This window comes from Chlorocebus sabaeus, chromosome 22 (genome assembly GCF_047675955.1).
Source record: "Chlorocebus sabaeus isolate Y175 chromosome 22, mChlSab1.0.hap1, whole genome shotgun sequence".
Taxonomy (NCBI): domain Eukaryota; kingdom Metazoa; phylum Chordata; class Mammalia; order Primates; family Cercopithecidae; genus Chlorocebus; species Chlorocebus sabaeus.
In genome coordinates, this window is record NC_132925.1 from 47587760 (window position 1) to 47607596 (window position 19837).

At 45.4% G+C, this 19837-nt stretch overlaps 1 protein-coding gene across 2 annotated transcripts in view; it reads left to right on the top strand.

Moving 5' to 3' along the window:
- The first annotated feature begins 670 nt into the window (after window positions 1–670).
- EEFSEC (eukaryotic elongation factor, selenocysteine-tRNA specific) overlaps window positions 671–19837 on the top strand; it is a 254499-nt gene continuing 235332 nt past the window's right edge. For both annotated transcript variants that reach the window (XM_007985455.3, XM_007985456.3), the window contains exon 1: window positions 671–1034. In XM_007985455.3, coding sequence (XP_007983646.2) covers window positions 719–1034 — 316 coding nt within the window. In that variant the 5' untranslated portion in view covers window positions 671–718. The remainder of the gene's footprint in view (window positions 1035–19837) is intronic.

The window sequence follows — 19837 nt, forward strand, 5'->3', positions numbered from 1 at the left end:
ATTGAAAGTGTGTCCGGAGTTGGTTTCTTCCAGTGGGTTCATAGACTCGCTGACTTCAAGAATGGAGCTGTGGACCTTCGCCATGAGTGTTACAGCTCTTAAAGATGGCATGTACCCAAAGAGTGAGCAGCGGCAAGATTTACTGTGAAGAGCAAAATGCTTCCACAGAGTGGAAGGGGACCCTAGAGGGTTGCCACTGCTGGTGGGAGTGGCCAGTTTTTATTCCCTTATTTGTACACGCCCATGTTCCATTTTTGTCCTATCAGAGTGCCCTTTTTTCAATCCTCCCTTCGGTTGGCTACTTTTAGGATCCTGCTGATTGGTGCGTTTTACAGAGTGCTGATTGGTGCATTTTACAATCCTCCTGCTAGCTACAGAAAAGTTCTCCAAGTCTCCACTTACCCAGGAATCCTGTCCAATGGCTTCACTTCTCAGAAGGATCCCTCCATCTCGGGCTCTTGGAGGCTTCAGGCAGCGGAAGCTATGTGAGAGAGCAACCTTGCCTGCAGTGACCTCCCCGTTCCTAGACCATCCACCCGGGGCACCACACCTGGCAGTGCCCGTGAGCCTCGGGAGGGCGGAAGCTTCAGGGACGGAACGGGTGTGCACGGCGCGCCGGTTGCGGGGGGGGCAACTTAACGGGCCGGACCGCGGCGACTACCGAGGGAGGTGAGGGGCGGGCCGGGCGGGTGTCCGAGGCGGCTGCGGCGGCGGCAGCATGGCAGGGCGGCGAGTTAACGTGAACGTGGGCGTGCTGGGCCACATCGACAGCGGCAAGACGGCGCTGGCGCGGGCGCTAAGCACCACAGCCTCCACTGCCGCCTTTGACAAGCAGCCGCAGAGCCGCGAGCGCGGCATCACGCTAGACCTGGGCTTCTCCTGCTTCTCGGTGCCGCTGCCCGCGCGCCTGCGGTCGTCTTTGCCCGAGTTCCAGGCAGCGCCCGAGGCCGAGCCCGAGGCCGGCGAGCCACTGCTTCAGGTCACGCTGGTCGACTGTCCCGGGCACGCCTCCCTCATCCGGACCATCATCGGCGGTGAGCGCGGGCCGGGGCGGGAGCCGGGCTCAGGGACGCGGGCGGAGCGGCCGGGCTCCGTGTCCGAATTCGCTCGAGCCTATGCCGGGAAGGGAAATCGCCCCACCTCATTGGTGGGGCCCCTGAGGCCCCAAGAGGCGGACGTCACTTGCCCAGGGCCCCGCAGCAAGCGAGCGGAGGCTTTGAGATTCGAACTCAAGGCCAGCTGATATGGAAGCTTTTCCCATCCAGCACTACCGAGCTGCAAGGTGCTTTCCTTAAAAAAAAAAAAAAAAAAAAAAAAAAAAAAAATCAAAAAATTCCTACCAAATGTGTTTATCATACATGGTCAAGTAAAGAAAACTCAAAATAAGAAAACTCAAAAGCTACAAAAAGGGTATGCATACAAAGGCTGTCTCCATTCACATGTCCTTTGATCTCCTGATTACCGTTCCTAGAGCCAACCGCTGCTACCAGTTTTTGTATATCATTTCGGAAAGGCTCCATGTCAATACAAGCATATCTCTGTATATGTATAAATCCCTCTTTCCGTCTTCCTTTTAGAAACGATTTCACTCAACACTGTGTCTGGAGAGTGCCCCATATCTGTACACATAAAGCTACGTCGTTCTTTTTAAAGCTCACATAGGATTCCATTGCACACTCGTACCAACATTTTCTTTTTCTTTTTTTTTGGAGACAGTCTCATTCTGTCGCCCAGCCTGGAGTGCAGTGGCACGATTTCGGCTCACTGCAACTTCTGCCTCCTGGGTTCAAGCGATTCTCCTGCCTCAGCCTCCTGAGTAGCTGGGATTACACATGCGCGCCACCACGCCCGGCTAATTTTTTTGTATTTTTAGTAGAGACGGGTTTCACCATGATGGTCAGGTTGGTCAGATGGACTCCTGACTTCATGATCCGTCCACCTTGGCCTCCCAAAGTGCTGGGATTACGGGCGTGAGCCACCACGCCCGGCCTGTACCAACATTTTCTAAACAAATCTTTTAATGATGGATGTTTATGTTGTTTCCAGTATTTGCAAACCATGTTGCAGTGAATATTCTAGAACAGAAGTCTTTGGTATGTTCGTATATATGTAGGGTAATAGAACTAACTGGCTGGGGCAAGGGGCATGTGTGTTTTTGGTCGTGGTGGGTACTGCCAAAATGCCCTCCAAAGAGGTACCCTTAATTTTTAATTATGCATGTAATACATGAATATATGCCACTTGTGAAGAAATAGAACATCACAAATAAGGCAAACATTCCCTTACCCACTCCTCTGTCCTAATTCTGCACCCCTTCCATCTCTGCAAATGAAAAGACTACTTTTTTTTTTTTTTTTTTTTTTTTCCTGAGATGGAATCTCGCTCTATTACCAGGCTGGAGTGCAGTGGTGTGATGTCGGCTCACTGCAACCTCTGCTTCCCAGGTTCAAGCGATTCTCCTTCCTCAGCCTCCTGAGTAGCTGAGACTACAGGTGTGTGCCACCATGCCCGGCTAGTTTTTGTATTTTTAGTAGAGATGAGGTTTCGCCATGTTGGCCAGGATGGTCTTGATCTCGACCTCGTGATGCACCTGTCTTGGCCTCCCAAGTGTTGGGATTAGAGGCATGAGCCACTGCGCCTGGCTGAAAGACCATTATTAGACCTTTGTGGATGATTTTTCCAAGCCCATTTAACTCCACTTAAATATATGGATAGAACTTTAAACATATTTTTAGAAAAAAAGATACAATAATATAAACACGTGGTATAAAAGGGTATATAGCTAAAGAAGTATACTTTTTACTGCTGACCCCAGTACCCGATTACCTTTCTATTCCCATTTCCTTGTGTTTCCTTCCAGCAATATTCTGTATGCTATACATGGGAATATATATCGGGCAGGTGGTAATTGGCTTGGTGGCAGATGGCCTCATTGGTCACTGGGCATTCTGGGTCCCAGCTATAATGATGAGCTTATTAAGTATAGTACTTCATCTTTGTTACTTCCCAACTGTTCCATGTTACAGGCAGTCTGAGATCATTTCCCCATTTTACAGTAGAGGAAATAGAAGTTTGAAGAGGTAAAGGGACTTGCCCAGGGTCACAGTATCTAAAGTCTTCTCCTCAATCCATGTTTCGGTCAGGTGAATATTAAGGGGCACACGATTCTCTACCTATTCCTCCCCCTCCCCTTATAACTGAATTCTGTTTGGTCACATCAAAATACATTTTAGGACATGGACTCTGAGCCAGTCCAGACTGGAGGTGGAAGGCAGAGGTTAAAAAATGAGATGGCAAGTTTTTAGTGTTTTCTAGTAAATAGGGTAGATGAGTGGTAAAGGACATACTTTTGGAGTCAGACAAAACTGGACTTGAAGCCTAGCTTTCTTCCTTAGCTGTATGACCTTTGAACCTAATTCTGGACCTTGCTTCAACTGGAAGATAGTGGTAACCACACAACTATTTATTGGCTTGACTTTTCTTGTGTATTTGCTACTTACCAGGCAAACCCTGCAAGGAGCGTGGTGGTTACCATTTAATAGTTGAGAAAATTGGGACTTAGGGAGGCAGCTGGTTAGTGAAACAGTCCAGGTCTGCCTGACTCCAAAGCTGGAGTACTTTGCATGCTTCCCCAGGTTACCCTATAGTTTCCCTATCCCCTTCCAACATACATTCATACCTCATGTTATTGTGCTTCACTTGATTGTACTTTGCAGATAGTGGTTTTTTACAAATCGAAGGTTCAAGGCAACCCGTCCAACAGCATGTGCTCACTTTGTGTCTCTATGCCACATTTGGGTTATTCTTAACAATATTTCAAACTTTTCATCAAATATTAAGCACCAAACATTTCACTTGATTTCAAATACATGTTATCTGTTAATGGTGATCTGGGATCAGTGATCTTTGATGTTACTATTGTAATTTTGAAGTGCGACAAACAATGCTTATGTAAGGCAGCAAACCTAATAAATGTTGTGTGTGTTCTGACTGCTCTACCTCCTGGCTTTTCCCCTGTCTGTCTCTCTCTCCTCAGGCCTCCCTATTCCCTGAGACACAACAATATTAAAATTCATCCAGTTAATAGCCTTTATGTGTTCAAGGGAAAGGAAGAGTTGCAAGTCTCTCACTTTAAATAAAAAGTTAGAAGTGATTTAAGCGTAGTGACGAACGCAATGTTGAAGGCTGAGATAGGCTGAAAGCAAGGCCTATTACACCAAACAGCCAAGTTTGGATGCAAAAGAAAGGTTCCTGAAGGAAATTAAAAGTGCTACTGTAGTGAACACACAGATGATAAGAAAGCAAGACAGCTCTATTGCTTTTATAAAGAAAGTTTTAGTGGTCTGGATAGAAAAACAAACCAGCTACCACATTCCCTTAAGTTGAAGCCTAATCCAGAGCAAGGCCCTAACTCTTCAATTCTGTGAAGGCTGAGGGAGGTAAGAAAGCTGCAGAAGAAAAATTTGAAGCCAACAGAGGTTGGTTCATGAGGTTTGAGGAAAGAGGCCATCTCCAGAACATAAATGTATAAGATGAAGCAACAAAAAATGTATAAGATGAAGCAACTTGTAATGATAGAGGAGCTGCAGCAAGTTATCCAAGAGATCTAGCTAAGATCATTGATGAGGGTGAGTACTAAACAGATTTTCACTGTAGGTGCACCAGCCTTATATGGAGAAGATGGTATGTAGGACTTTCATAGCTACAGAGAAGTCAATGATTGGGTACAAAGCTTCAAAGGACAGGCTGACTCTTGTTAGGGGTAATGCAGCTGAAGCCGTTGCTCACTGACCGTTCCAAAAATCCTAGGGCCCTTAAGAATTATGCTGAATTTACTCAGCCTGTGCTCTTGAAATGGCACAGCACAGCCTGGATGACAGCACCTGTTTATAGCATGGTTTACTGAATATTTTAAGCCCACTGTTGAGACCTACTGCTTAGAAAAAAGACTCCTTTCAAAATATTACTGATTGTTGATAATGCACCTGGTCACCTAATGGCTCTGATGGAGATATACAAAGAGATTAATTTGTTATCATGCTTGCTAACACAACATCCATTCTGCAGTGTATGGGTCAAGGAGTAATTTTGACTTTCAGGTCTTATTATTTAAGAAATATATTTTATAAGGCCATAACTGCTCTAGATAGTGATTCCTCTGATGGATCCGGACAAAGTAAATTGAAAACCTTCTGGAAAGGTTTTATCATTCTAGATGCCATAAAGAACATTTGTGATTCAGGGGAGTAGGTAAAAATATCAACATTAACAATAATTTGGAAGAAGTTGATTCCAACCCTTATGGATGACTGAGGGGTTCAAGACTTCAATGGAGCAAGTCACTGCAAATGTGGTGGAAATAGCAAGAGAGTTAGAATGAGAAGTGGTGCCTGAGGATGTGACTGAATTGCTGAGATCTCATGATCAATCTTGAGTGGATGAGGAGTTGCTTCTTATGCATGAGCAAAGAAAGTGGTTTCTTGAGATGGAATCTACTGGTGAAGATGCTGTAAACATTGTTGAAATGATAACAAAGGATTTAGAATATTATGTAAACTTAGTTGATAAAGCAGTAGCAAGAGTTGAGAGGACTGACTCCAGTTTTGAGAGCAATTCTGTGAGTAAAATGCTATCAAACAGCTTCACATGCTACAGATAAATTTTTATAAAAGGAAGAGTCAACTGTTGTGGCAAACTTAATTGTCTTATTTCAGTAAATTGCCACAGTCACCCCAGTCTTCTTCAACTACCACCCTGATCAGTCAGCAACCATCAACATTGAGGCAAGACCCTCCACCAGCAAAAAGATTATGACTTGCTGAAGATTCAGTAATCATTAGCATTTTTTAGCAATGAAGTATTTTAAAATTAAGGAATGTTTATTGCTTTTTGAGACATACTGCTATTGCATACTTAATTGATGAAATGTCATGTAAACATAACTTTTATACATATTGGGAAACCAAAAAATTTGATTTGCTTTATTGTGATATTCACTGTGCTGCAGTGGTCTGGAACTGAATGCACAATATCTTTGAGGTGTGCTTCAATTATAGGGAAACTTCATATTGCAAAAAGTTTCAGCATTTGCCTGGTCCTATATAACCAATTGTAATTCCCCAAAGAATTTGGCAAGTTTTTTCTTTAGACTAAAACTGTAGAAGAAGAACTTATTTTTGTATGTACATTGTTGCTCATCTTTTGTCTCATCTCCGGAGTAGGGAGATTTATCTTCTTAAAATGTGGCCTGAGTGCAATGGAATGCTGAGACCAAGGCTGCTACCATTCTTCCTTGAATAAATCAGAGGCCCACCTTCCTTTTCAGGGAATTGAGAAAAAACTATTTTTTTCTTGTAAAGGGAAAGTGTTCCCCATTGAGTGCCTGCTCTGGCCCAGGCCTGTTGCCAGGAACTTGCATCTATGCAACCACCTTGCGTGATGGGAGTGTTAGTTAGCCTTACTTCTCAGATGAGGAAACCCAAGCAAAGTGCCTTGGACTGGTGTTGGAACCTAACTCTGCCACCCCTAACCTGGATCTGGCTAATACCTTCAGTTCACCTCATGGTCCACACACTCGTGGGCATCTTTGCCTTCTTGAAATGACCCCCAAGGCCATCCTGGCTTATGGCACCTGGACTTCTACAGTTCTGCCCCCTGCCTGCTTATTCTGCTCCCTCTGATTCATTCTCTGCACAGTGGGCATTGCTCTCCTTTTACAAGTGTTCATCAGATCATGTCAACCCTACACTTGGCAAGACTTTCCAGTGAGTTCTCATTGTGCTTGGAGTAAAATCCAGCCTCTTTATGGCCCATAGGACAATGGTCTGGCTCTGCTTTCCTCCAATCCCATCAAGGATCCCATCAACGACTCCTCTGCCTTCTGACCTTCAGTCACACTGGCCTCATTTCTCTTCCTCCAGTGGGCCCAGCGGCTGCTTCCCTTAGGATATTTGCACCTGTTGTTGCCTCTGTTTGGTATGTCTGGCTCCTTAAGTCTCTGCTTGAATGGCACCTCCTTAGCGGCCTCTCCTGCCCCACCTATCTAAAGTTGTCTCTTCAACCCTCACCCCCTCATACTTTCTCATGTCCCTGTTTCATTGCTCCAGCAGCCCTTTTCACTACCTGATGTTCTTCATGTGTTTACTTGTCGAGTGTCTGTCCTCTGCTAGAATGTGAGCTCCATGAGACCAGAGCAGGAACCTTATCTGTCTCATTCACCAGTGTTCTCAGTGTTTGGGCCAGAGCCTGGCATAGGATAGGTATTCAGTAAGTTCTGGATGAATGAAGGCTGTGTACCAGCTCTTGGGCTAGTCAGTTTTAGTGAGCAAAGAACCTTCTTTGTGGGTTAGTGGACAGAAGGCAACTAGCTTAGGGCCTGGCCTGTAGTGAATTATGCAAGTTGGTTCTTTGTCCCCCCCTTTAGGAGCTTACAGCAGAACCCAGGAGAGGACACTGCTGTGTACAAAATGATCTTCTGGAGTTCTTTGCACAAGGGCAAAAGCAGGAGTAACTCACTTTGTTGGGGGGTGGAGTATAGGGTGCAAATGGGAAAAGGAGACCTTTCCTAGGCGAGGGCAAGGCTCTGAGCCTTAAACATGCCATTGTGTCTCAACATCAGAGATGACTGCCAGCATTTAGGCATGGCTGGAAATCGGCGTGGTGTGTGGGAGATGTGCTACAGATGAAGCTAGAAGGGTTGGCAGGGCCAGACCCTAGAGAATGGCCCTTAGTGTAGATTTTTCCTCAGGGTCCTGGAGCTCTTTGGAAGCCTGTTAAAGCACGTGTGTGACATGACTGGGCTGAGCTTTTGATAGAAAGTTGCAGGATTTTTGGGCAGGGATTCCCACTGGCAGCAGGTGTGATTTTCTCTTGCTGCACCTGCACCTGGCATCCCTGGGAGATTGGGCTCTTGTTAAGAGTTCCTTGCTACTGTGAAAGACTTAGACCCCCCCCCCCGTGGAATATGTTATCTCCAGGAGAAGGAAATGTTAACAGTTGTCTGAGTTCTGTGATGATATCTCTGAAGTTTAATATATCTTAAATTAAAGCTGGCTCTAATTCCACTGTGCGTGCGCGCGCACATACACACAAACACACACACACATGAATCCTATCTGAGAGAAAATTGGGGTTTATCTCCCTTGATCCATGTGGCCACAGATAAAACTAAGTGGTGCTGTGAGGTTAACAGTGATAATAGTACTTACCATTATTTAGTGCTTGTCCATATGCTGTTTTTTTGATTTGTTTGTTTAATTTTCACACGATTCCTGGGAGGTAATAGTTGATATTCCCATTTTACAGATGAAAAAAACCATGGCTCAGAGGTCAGGGAACCCAGTTAATAAGTGTCAGAACTAGGTTTGAACCCACATTGACCTGACTGCACAGCCCATACGCTGGCATTCTCAGTGCGAATGAAAAAGTGTACCCGTCCATTCCAGCCCCCTGTAGTGGTTCAGAGCAGTATTTTTCTTGAATCCATTTTGGAGTATAAATCTTTCAGGGTTGCAACTTCAAAAAGATTCAGTAATGTATGTTTTAAAGACTTGGGTGGGGGTGAGGGACTTAGACTCATCCTCAATCTAACTCTGGCAGGACAGAGGAGGGCTGAAAAATGCTAGTATCTTGGCTTGGCAATTTATAGTCCTCTGGTGGCTGCGAGGATTAACAGTGTATTGTCTCCCAGTCTTTTGTTTCAGTTGTTAATGAACAGCACTGCAACTTGTCGCCTGGACCTCTTGCCTTCTGTACACACCATTTTAGCAGTGTCTCCTGTGTGTCTCTGACCCTCTCTGAGCCCTCCCTGCCCAGAGCTGAGGAGGGCTGCAAAAGACTTCTAAGTCTGACTCAGGTTACTCTCCTTGGAGAGAAACATCCAAGAGCCTATGAGATTTTTGTCTCTGCAGCCTGGAGAGAATATTCTTTGTAAAACTTAAGCTACTTTGCGTTTTCTGTTTTTCCAGCTTTCTGTGTTCTTTGTGCCCATGTGGAGAAGGCTCTTCCCCTTGTATCTATTTTATTGAGGTGTGTGCCCTTCATTCTTTCTGCAGATGCCCTCTCTGGACTCATAAATGAAACAAGGGGTTCATGTGTGTGAATGAATTTCAACCAGATTTTTTTATGATACCCATTAAGCATCTGCACATATCTTGCTCCAGGAAAGCAACCTGCTCCAGGCAGAAATAACATCCTGGGGGCTTGGCCAGGTAGGCCTTGGTGTCCTTGAGGAATTTGGGTGTTACTCTAATGCAAAAGCAAACAAACCAAAGGTCACTTTTGGTTTTCTTTACCCCTAGTCTTTTCATGAGAATCTGTGTAGGAATATATTATGTGAAATTGTGGTAATTATATATGTTTGTCCTAAAATACTGAGGCATATTTGAAGGAGTTCTAAGTGGAAATGCTTCCTTCAGCTTTACTTCTTTAGTTCCTAGTATCTGTCAGGCCTTAGTTCCCTGTCTCTTTGTGCCCATCCAGTGAGAGCTGTTTCTTTCTCTTCTTCACTGAAAGGTACACACCATAACTAGAAGATTCTACTCTCCAGTACTGCTTCTTCAACATCCTCTACCACCAACTAAAGCTCAGGCTGACACAGGAGTTGCTTGCCTTCATTTGCTTCAAAGACTCTTAAGTTCAATAGGAAGCCTGCCTCAGTCAGCACTAAAGTGTACCACTATTCAAGTACAAGTTTTCTTGTTTTACCTGGTACCTTATCGCTCTCTGACCCCACCTGATCTCTCCATACGCTGGAGTGCCTTTAACTGTCTCCAGGAGACTCAAGTTGAGCTTTGTCTGCAGCACTTTCTCTTGGCGCTGGACAGTGGGTGACTTTGCTTTAGCTTGGGTGGCAGTGTGGGAGTACCACAACATCAGAGAGACAGCCTTGAGTTTAAATTAATGCAGAATATTTGAGCAGGAACCAACAGGAAAGAAAAATGGAAGCAGGTAGTCATATTTCATTCTGTTGGGATACATTTTTCTTCTCATGGGGCTTGCCCTTGAGAACAAAACATATCAAATGTTAAATCAAAGAATATTTTTGTAGTCATGCTAGGAATAGAAAATAATGCAAAGACTCTGCCTTCTTGAGGCAAATATTTTGCTGGAAGGTTATAATCAAAGTCAGAAGGAAATCATAGTCACAGCTTTTGGTAAAGCTGTAATCATTTAAAATTAATTGCTTTTAAACTTTTCACTGAGCATCCCCTTTGTTTTCTATCAGCATGTCTCTTGGGTTTTTCTTCGGAATCATTCCATCCAGGTTGGAATAGGATTTGGGCAGGCATCCCAGGAAGCAACCCATAAATTAAGCCCTAAGACATATTCCCCTTTCTGTCATTCTTTTGTCATCCTGCCTCAGCCTCCCAAAGCGAGCATATGCTTTTAAAGTTCATTCACGTTGTAGTGTAAACCAGTACTGCATTTTTTTTTTTTTTGTAAAAAAACCTATTTCTATTGATTTCTACTTGTGGTAAAGTACATATAATGTACAATTTGCCATCTTAGCCATCTTACGTGTATGGTGTGTGGCATGTGCTCCTCAGGCTGCTGCTGCTTTCTCTGATGTCCCTGGCCCATGGAGACATTTGGACTGGTAGGCCTTGTTTTAAGGGCTTTTGGCAGCTTGTATGGTGGGAGAGGACCAGATGGAGCTGCATTTGCTGTTTTTCTCTGCTCACTCAGAGATTCTACACATACATGTTGCTTGGCTTTGTTTTGGACATGAGGGCAGATACACAGTCGTGCCTGTCTTCAAGGGGCTCACAGTCCCGAGTAGGGAGGAGGAAGCCAGGCAGTGCCCGCAATCAGTTTAAGATGCGGAGTGGTAAGGGCCTTGATCAAGATGGGCACAGAAATGTGAGTACCTGCCTGGGGTGGCAGATAGGGAATCCTGCTGGAGGAGACACACGGCTGGGCCTGGAAGGATGACTTGTGGATTTCCAGACTGAGAGATCCGGGGAACAGCCTTAGCAGAGTCCAGAGGCGTGGGAGCAGCCCTGGCTAAAGAAGGGGAGTGGTCAGGGTGGCTGGCACTTGCACACAGCGGGCGTGAAAGGAGGTGAGGCCAGGTTGACTGGGTCACAGGCCAGTCCAACTGGCTTGTGGGAATTGTGAAGGATGGTTGAGATTTTACATTTTAGAAGATGGGAGGCATTCCAGCTAGAGGACTCAGAGTAAACAAGGACCCAGAGACAAAGGGAGGGCTGGAGTGTGAGTGGGGTGTCAGGCCAAGCTTCCAGAGGGTGGCCAGGACCAGATCTCAGAAGCTGGGAGAGTCTCTTCTGGGAGGAAGACTGGTAGGTTTTTAAGCTGGGAGATCCTTCTGGCAGCTTTTAGTGAGCTCCCCTGTGAGTCTGAGGAGAGGGCTGTGACAAGTGGTCCTAGGGCCTGGCATTCCTCTCCTCATTCCAGCTTCAGCTTTCTGGCCCAGCTGGCCGAGGGAGAAGAGGAAGGACACCTCAGGCAGGCAAGGCGGACACCATCAGCAGGGAAAATGGGGCCCTGGGGTTGCAGACGTGGCAGTGCTGAGCAGTGGCCAAGGGATAGTTCTGCCTCTCGGAGGGAGAGGAAAGAAGGGACTTTTGAAGAATGCTTGCTATCTGCTGGACACTGTTCTAGACCCGTGGCTCTTGCTGCATCCTCCCAACCAGTCTCCGAGGGAGGCGTTTCCATCTACATTGCTCAGCTACTAGAATTGAGGCTCTGAGCAGTAGGCAGTTTGCTGCAGGGCACACAAGTAGCCAATGCCAGGCTCTGGTTTCAGAGGCCCTGGCTTTGCCCAGGAGCTGCTCTCAGACCTTAGCACATGCCTGCTTCCATAGAAAATTGTGGCTCCTGAGGAGTACTTTATATATAAATCAAATTGTCAAAAATAGAGATTTCTGCTTCTATTCTCCCCTGGATTATTTGAGTTTTTGTCTTTTGTTAATTGGGTCTTTTATTTTCTTGTGCTGTGTGATTAGGCTCCTGCTGCTTTGAAGTGGCCTTTGTTGGGTGTGTAGGGAGGACTTAGTTAATGTGGGTGATCCTCTCTTGGCAGGAGAAAAAACAACTTTTGCTGTTGAGAGAGAAGTTGACTTTCCCTCTTTCCATATCTCTTGTGTTGTGATGATTCCTCTCTTGTCTTGAGGCCTTCAGGAAGACTAAAATAATTTCCTTTGTCTCTAACCTACTTCCTGAGGATATTTATTTGGTGCCATGCACAGGTGCTGCTTAAAGATAAACCTGACTTTTTTCTTTTAAAATTAGTGCTTGAAATTTGTTAGCATTGACCTGTCTGGCGGCAGGAACTTGCCTTGCTTGGCCTTGTGGCTACATCCATTACCATAGATTTATTTGGGTTACTTAGAACTCCGGAGGGTCAGTGGCTTGTCCTTGGTCATTTGACATTGGCACTAGAGCTCAGTCTTCCCAGGTACAAGACGGTGTGACACTTGAGGAAAATATTGCCCTATTTGTGGTCATTTCCAGGTGAGTTTCAGGATCTTTCGCCATGAACAGTAAAGGCCCTTGGGTGTGTGTTCTTAGCATTCTCTGTGTTCTAAAAAGATGATCCAGGGCACATTCAGAAATGATCTTCAGAACTTACGCTCTAGAGAGGAAAGACTTTACATAAGAAGGATTCCATTTCTTTAGCACTTGCTGCCTGACCTCACAGACAAGTGGACCACAGGAAGACTGGAAGGGAGCCCTGAGGTGCTTGCAGCACGCCATGTTTCCCATCAGCACCCAGCCCTTGCAGAGAGGGCTGACAGACACTTCAGCTGCGAAAAACAGTGTCTGAAAAAATTTCTGCAGTGGCTTGATCAGTACTTTCCAGCAGAACTTTCTGTGATGATAGGAATGTTCTACAGTGGCACAGTCCAACATGGCAGCCGTGAATCTCATGGCTGTTGGAGCACTTGCACTGTGGCTAGTGTAACTAAAGACTGAAATTTTAGTTTTATTTAATTTTAATTAATTTAAATTTAAATAGGCACAGGTGGCTAGTGGCTGCTGTATTTGACAGTGCAGGGCTGGATGGACTGAGGAACGGCTGGGTTCTGTGTCCTTATTGTAGATTTGGGTTTGAGCTGTCCCCTACATGTGATTTGGTTATAAGAACTGTCATCTTCCTGAGACATCCTGGCCTGGGATGACTACCATGGGCCCTCAGATTCCACCCTCTCAGCTTCATCACCTTCCTAGTGAAGGACACCTCCATTCTCCCAAGGTGTGGCCCTTGAAATGCTCCTCAGTGTGTCCTCCTCCTTTACCTGCCTCTGGATCCATCACCACGCCTTCTCCCTCCTGCTTGCTCTCTGCCCTGGCATTTTCCGTCACCGCAGCTGTGACCTGAAGACAGGCTTCTGCTAGCTCCTGGCGGGATGAGTACAGCATTCCCTCACATAGTCTCCTTGATTCCACCCCCTGCAGAAGGTATAGGGATAGAAGAGTGTTTAAAAACTACTTCCCTGTGTAGAAGTCTTTGTTTGCTCTCTGCTGGCATAAAGGCTGAACTTCTTAGCTGGCTGACGAGGCCCCTCCTGAGGGGTTGAGATCTCAGGACTCCAGGCTGAATGAACCACTTGCAGGTCTCTGGACAGACAGACCGTGCTCTCTCATGCTGCATATTCTGGCTACGTGCACTTTTCTGGGAAGCATCATTGTTCACCATTCTCAGTCTAGATAAGGTCACCCTCATTTGAGGGCCCATAACATCCTACACATACCCCTATGATCTCATTTTCTCCTCATCTTATGCCCTTTTCTGTTTACTGGATTATGTTTCCCACTGGACTTGATCAATTTGAGGGTAGGGGCCTGTTACCATTCAATTCTATGTCCAAGGGCCCAGGACAGGCCTTGGCACAGAGTAAATATTTGGTGCATGCATATCGGAATGAATGAATGAATGAAGAGGTCATTTCCCACTGCCTGCACCAATTACCCATGCTCTTATGGTGCTTTAAACAACTGGCCAAATAGAGTTCAACAGTGGAGGAAACCTGCCTTGAGGTTAGACAAGTTAATCTTTCAATGGAAATTCAATCCTCATATTTCATTTTCAGGCCACTTTGCGTAGCAAAGTAGTTTAACTCATAGCAGATTTCTGCCGTGCTGATGGTTAATTTCATGGCCCACAGAGGGTCAGCACACTAATGCCGGGAACACGGCGACCTCAGTGCAGCTCACCGCACACAGTGAGGGCCCAGCGGCCCTGTTGTTTTAGAGAAGCAGTTCTCAAACATCCTTCTGATTTTGAGTTAACAGGGGTGACCCTTTCAAGAACATTTTTAAAAGCTATAACATAGATCCCTCCCAGATCGTATATTTTCCTTTCTCCATGCAGTTCAAAGGGCCTGAGTTGTCTCATAGGTTTTTGCCGGCAATCTTCAGCTTGACCCTGGTTGTTTAAATCTGCCGGAGGAAATTTGAACAAACTTGTACTTTGGTAATTCTTCTGCCTCTGTGAACCTTTAACCTTAGGGTTTCTTTTCGAGCCAGGGCTGCATTGTCACCAGTCGTCCCTGCTGGGGCTTTTCAAAGGGCATTGTCTAGGGCGTCTGTTTTCACTTTGCTACTGGAGTTCTTTTGAGGAAGGGTATTAATTCAGACCTGATTCTGAGACAGGACGAGCACTTTTAAACTTGCCCCAGAGCTTGGGGATGGGGAAATGAGTGTAATGCAAGCCTGTGGCTGATGCCAGTAATTGTTCTGCAAATAGTCTGTCAGGGTGAAGGGAGAAGAGGCCCTCCAGAGGCACAGGGATGTACCAGCTGTCCAGTGGGAGGCCACAGCTTTGCCCAGGGTTTGTTGACTACATGATGAAAAGAGGTCACTGTCTCTGATCACCAGGTTCTGGGTCCAGAGTCCCTCCTGAATATAAAATTCCTGGAGTGCCAGGTTGCTAGGAACCTGGGAGGCCAGAGGTGAACCTGGGGTCCATATACCATTACCAAGTGCTTGCGTGATAAGAAACTTTCTGGGGAGAGAGAGGAAGGCTCCCTGAGGCAAGATAGTAGAGATTTACTCTGCTGCTGTCCTGGTGCTGGCCTGAGACTTTCTGAGTGAGTGTCCCTCTGCAGACCAGGTCACTCACCTCCATCAGCTAGCCAGTTTCACCGTTTAGTTCTTCTTGTGTCTTCTCACAGGAAGCCCAAGACACTCATAAATGTGAAATGTCACAGTCATAGGCCCCCTGGGGCTTCAAGGCTGTTGTCATGGGTGTGCAGTGTTTGAGACTGGACCCTAAGAGGGGAGGCCCTCTGGTACCTCCCTAGGAAGCTCCTTGCTGGTTCTGTCACTTACTCTTTGCGACAGGTTGAGAGCTGTTTGAACACCTGGCTTGGTTATGTGGCTTTCTTTGATTTATTTTCCCAGGATTCTTAGTGTCCTGAAGATTTGGCTAGGCGACCTTATTCCTTAAGCTCAGACGGTATAGAAGGAAAGGTGGATCATGACATTAATTCATTCAACAAACCCTGAGCAACTACTGCTTGCCAGGGGTTGAGTTTCCAGTGGTCAGCAAAGCAGAAGTGGCTCCTGCTTTCATGTAGCTTCCTGTCTTGTGGGGGAGGCAGATAGTACAGAAGAAACAAAACGTGCAGAATTATAAATTATGTAAGTGCTAAGCAGGACAAGACAGGATACCCAGATAGGGACTAATGGATGTAGGGCATCTACTTTAGTTTGGAGGCCAGGGAAGGCCTTTCTGAAGCAATAAAGTTGGAGCTAAACTATGGCACAAGAACCCTCCCCTGGAATGTTGGGAGGTGTTCCAGACCAAAGGCATAGCACACATGAGAGTCCTGAGGCTGGAGGTCTCCTGGGGCTAGCTACAAGTGAGAGGGTATTAGCTGGTTTTCACCCAGCAGACCTGGCGTTGCAGGTATATTTTGACAGATGTATATATCTGGACTCTCTGGAAGTCCCAATTTTGCTGAAAGATAAGCATGGCATGTCCTATCTTTCTGAAATAGGACAGAGTGAGACAGGAGGCAGGTCAGCCTTCTGGAGATGTCTGGTCTCAGCATGGCTATCCTATTGGCCTTCATCCGTCCTTTGTCTTGTTTCTGGTACTGTAACCCCTTCTTTCCATGGTATAGGGATGGGCTGCTGATGTGGAATCAGGGTTGGCAGGCAAACCTGGCAGAAAGTAAATTAGACATTTTTCACAACTCTGTGATTGTGTTTGATCATTAAATGTTGGCCCACAGGCTGCTTATGACTTGAAGGCCACGTGGGTTAAGGACACATTCCTGAACCACTAACTCAAGAACTGGACATCAGAGATACTAAGTATCTAACATCATAGAATTATAAATAAAATTCCCCTGACACCTCCTCACACTCCTGGTCAGTGCTCCTTTCCCTGCCTAGCCTCACAGAGCACAGGCCCTACATGCTTTCCTCCATCCCCTTTCCTGCGGGGCTGCCTCTTGGGTTGAAGGCAATGCATGGCGGTGGGGCAGGTGGCATATTTTGCCTTTTTTTTCCTCCAGAAACAAGTTTGGCATGGGACTTGGTCAGTCTTGATCTGTGCCTGGAGGTGTGAAGGTGTGGGTGCAGGTGTTGGGATGATTTGTGTACCTCAGAACCAGAACTGGACACTCACTGTAGGGAAGACCAGCTCCTCACCACCCCCTTCCCCCACCACTCAAGGTTCCTGCTGAGCAGGTATGGCCTAGCCTCAGACTTGCATGCATGTTTTTCTGCTGTTGATTTTCTCAAATTCTTAAACAAGGGAACAGTAGTTTACATCCTTTAAAGCTTTCTTGAGGCTGGGCATGGTAGCTCATGCCTGTAATCTCAGCACTTTGGGAGGTGGAGGCGGGCGGATCACCTGAAGTCAGGAGTTCGAGACCAGCCTAGCCAACATGACGAAACCCCGTCTCTACTAAAACTACAAAAATTAGCCATGCGTGGTGGTGAGCGCCTGTAATCCCAGCTACTTGGAAGGCTGAGGCATGAGACTGCACTCCAGCCTGGGTGGCAGAGTGAGACTCCGTCTCAAAAAAAAAAAAAAAAAACTTTCTTAAGATGCCAGTTTGGTCTTCTGGTGACAGAACCTTGTCCACAGGTTAGAGGAAATAATACTTTCAGTAACACCCCAGCTTGGGGACTCTCAGAAAGAAGGGCATGTTGCCAACTTTCGAGGATTTGTCTGAGAAACAGCAACCTGGCATCCCCACAACTCCCTGCTTTTTTTCCCTCTAGAATCAAATAGAATCTCTTTTCTTGGCAAAGATTTCCTAGATAAAAAGAGGTACTACTTAGTCATTTTTGTAGGTTCGTTAATAGTTTCTAAAAGTTTTTAAAAGTACATAATAAGAAAACTTGTTATGGCAACCAATAAAGTTTCTTTTCGAGGAATGAATATTTTCTAGGAAAGATAAGAGTCAGTTATGTTTGGTCTGATTTCTTCAGCTGAATCTTTCCCTCTTCCTCTTATCTTGAAATCTATCTCATAAGGCAATCTGGGGACACTTTAGCAAGCACTCTGGTAACAGATGTGTGTCATCCTCTTCCTGACACATCTCCCGGCCCTGGAGACCCAGCTGTACAATCGCAAGCTGTCCACAGGGTGGTGGGGTGGAAATCATCTCCATGCCGACTCCGGAACTATTTGATGCACAAGAGGGCAGTATTTGCTTACAGTCTTGGATCGGGATGATCAATGTGTAGGTTCACAGGTCAGCATAGTTAAAAAGACCTCTGACTTTTTCAAGACAAAATAAACTGTAGGCCACAGCCATGATGGCTTCCCATAGATGCCTTTTAAGTGCCTGATCCCTCCAAAAAAATTGCTGCTTGCTATCTTTTTTCCTTAAAAAGAAAAATATTGTTTCTTTCAACATTTATTTTTAATTTTTTTTTTTAATCAATGAAAATATGGTTTGCAGGCTTGTACCTACAATGGCAGAGGTTAAAAAGTGTTGCAAAAGCAAAACAACTGCTTTCTAATTAAAAACCAGATGGGAAGATTTTTGTTTGAAGCAAGGGGTCAAATGTATTTTCTCCCCCTTTCACATCAGTGTAAAGATTATCTGACTTAACTTTTAAAGCATTTGAAGATGTGGGCTTCAGTCATCAATCCTCCTTCTGTACTCAGTTTTCTTTTTCTGCAAATTCACAGTATTAACCAAAGCAGGGACTTTCCAGGAGAAAAAAAGGAGATCTCCCTGCCTCCTAGAGGCACAATGTTCTATCTGAAATAGGCCATGTCTGCTTTTGTGTGATGATTTGCCTATTTACAATTCTTCCATGGTGTTTTTCTATAGAGACTTTTAAGCCAGAAAGACACAACTGGCCCTCCAAATCTGTGGATTCAATCAACTGAGGATTGAAAATATTTGGGAAAAAAAAAAAAGAAAACAACAAAAAATAACAGTTCAACAACAACAAAATGATATGTTTAAAAACACAATACGGTATAGCAGCTATTTACATAGCATTTTTATTTTATTAGTTATAAGTGATCTAGAGATGATTTAAATATATGGGAGGATATGCATAAGTTATATGAAAATATTCTGTCATTTTATGTCAGGGCCTTAAGCATCCTCATATTTTGGTCCTTCAGGGGTCCTCAAACCAATCCCCCTACAGGTAACAAAGGACAGCAGCATGGGTTTGCAACTCCTGTCCCACCAGATTCCAGCCTAAGCAAGAACTGGGATCTCATATCTTTTGCTTCCTCTTCCTCAAACCTGGAACTGCTGATTTCAGGTGCTTCCATAACTTTAGCACCCAAGAGAGTTTAACTGAAAACAGCAGTGGTAGCAAGACCCAGCACATTAAGGACATAGTGATGGTCAGGCCGAAGGAACCCACGCATAGGGGTGGCCTGGGTCTAGGGGAAATGCCACCGGGCCTCTCTGAGCCTGTCTGTGCACCTCAAATCCAGGTGATTATCTCACAGGATGGTTGCATCAAACATGTCCATAAATAAAGCTTCAGGCACATAATAGGGAGCAGTTATTGTTTGGTTTGTTTATTTTTTGTAGAGCCAAGCACTTGCTGTGTTGTGCAGGCTGGTCTCAAACTCCTGGGCTCAAGTGATCCTCCTGCTTTGGCTGCCCAAAGTGCTGGGATTACAGATGTGAGCCACTGTGACTGGCTGGGAGCAGTTACTGTGCCAATGATCCCTCTGACCCCTGACCAATTATAAGCATATGGAGGTGGTGGGGCACTGTTGGACATGAGGATGGAGACACAGACACTGATTCTTGATTGCAGACAAACCAGTTCTTTCCAGATTATTCATTTATTTGATTCATTGAGCATGTCCATTGCTTGGCCCTTTGGAGCATCTGCAGCAAAGTGAAATGCAGTCTAGCTGGGAGGTGCCGTGCTGCTGCCTCGATCCTCTGATAGCAATCGAGGAAAAAAGCTGGGTTCCGAGGCTTAGCCCTATATGAAATCAGATGTCTTCTTTTAATCTTTTGTAATCGCAACATAAATCTTCCAAAGGGAGTGTGTCTATAAGATAGATGCCACGTAAGCTGTGGAATGTATTAGTATGTGTGACATCCCTGTGGTCTTTTAATTGATCCGTGGCATTTAATGCAAAATTTGAATCTGACCATACCGAGTAGGGAGAACCCTGGGTGGCCTTCTTGTTTGCTTCCCTGTGAAGCTCCTGTCCTGGCTTTTATTAGAAGGGTCTGGGTAGGAAAAGAAGGGTTTTGAGCTGAAGGTTTTCAAAAGAGGCCCACGCCATGTTTTTCCAGGAACATAGTTTCTGAAAAATGCTGGAACCGTCAATTTCCAAAGGAGCCTGGTTTGTGAGGGGAATGAAAAGTTGTTCCTGCGTGTGGATTCTGGGTTGTTTTCCATCTTCACTCCCTAA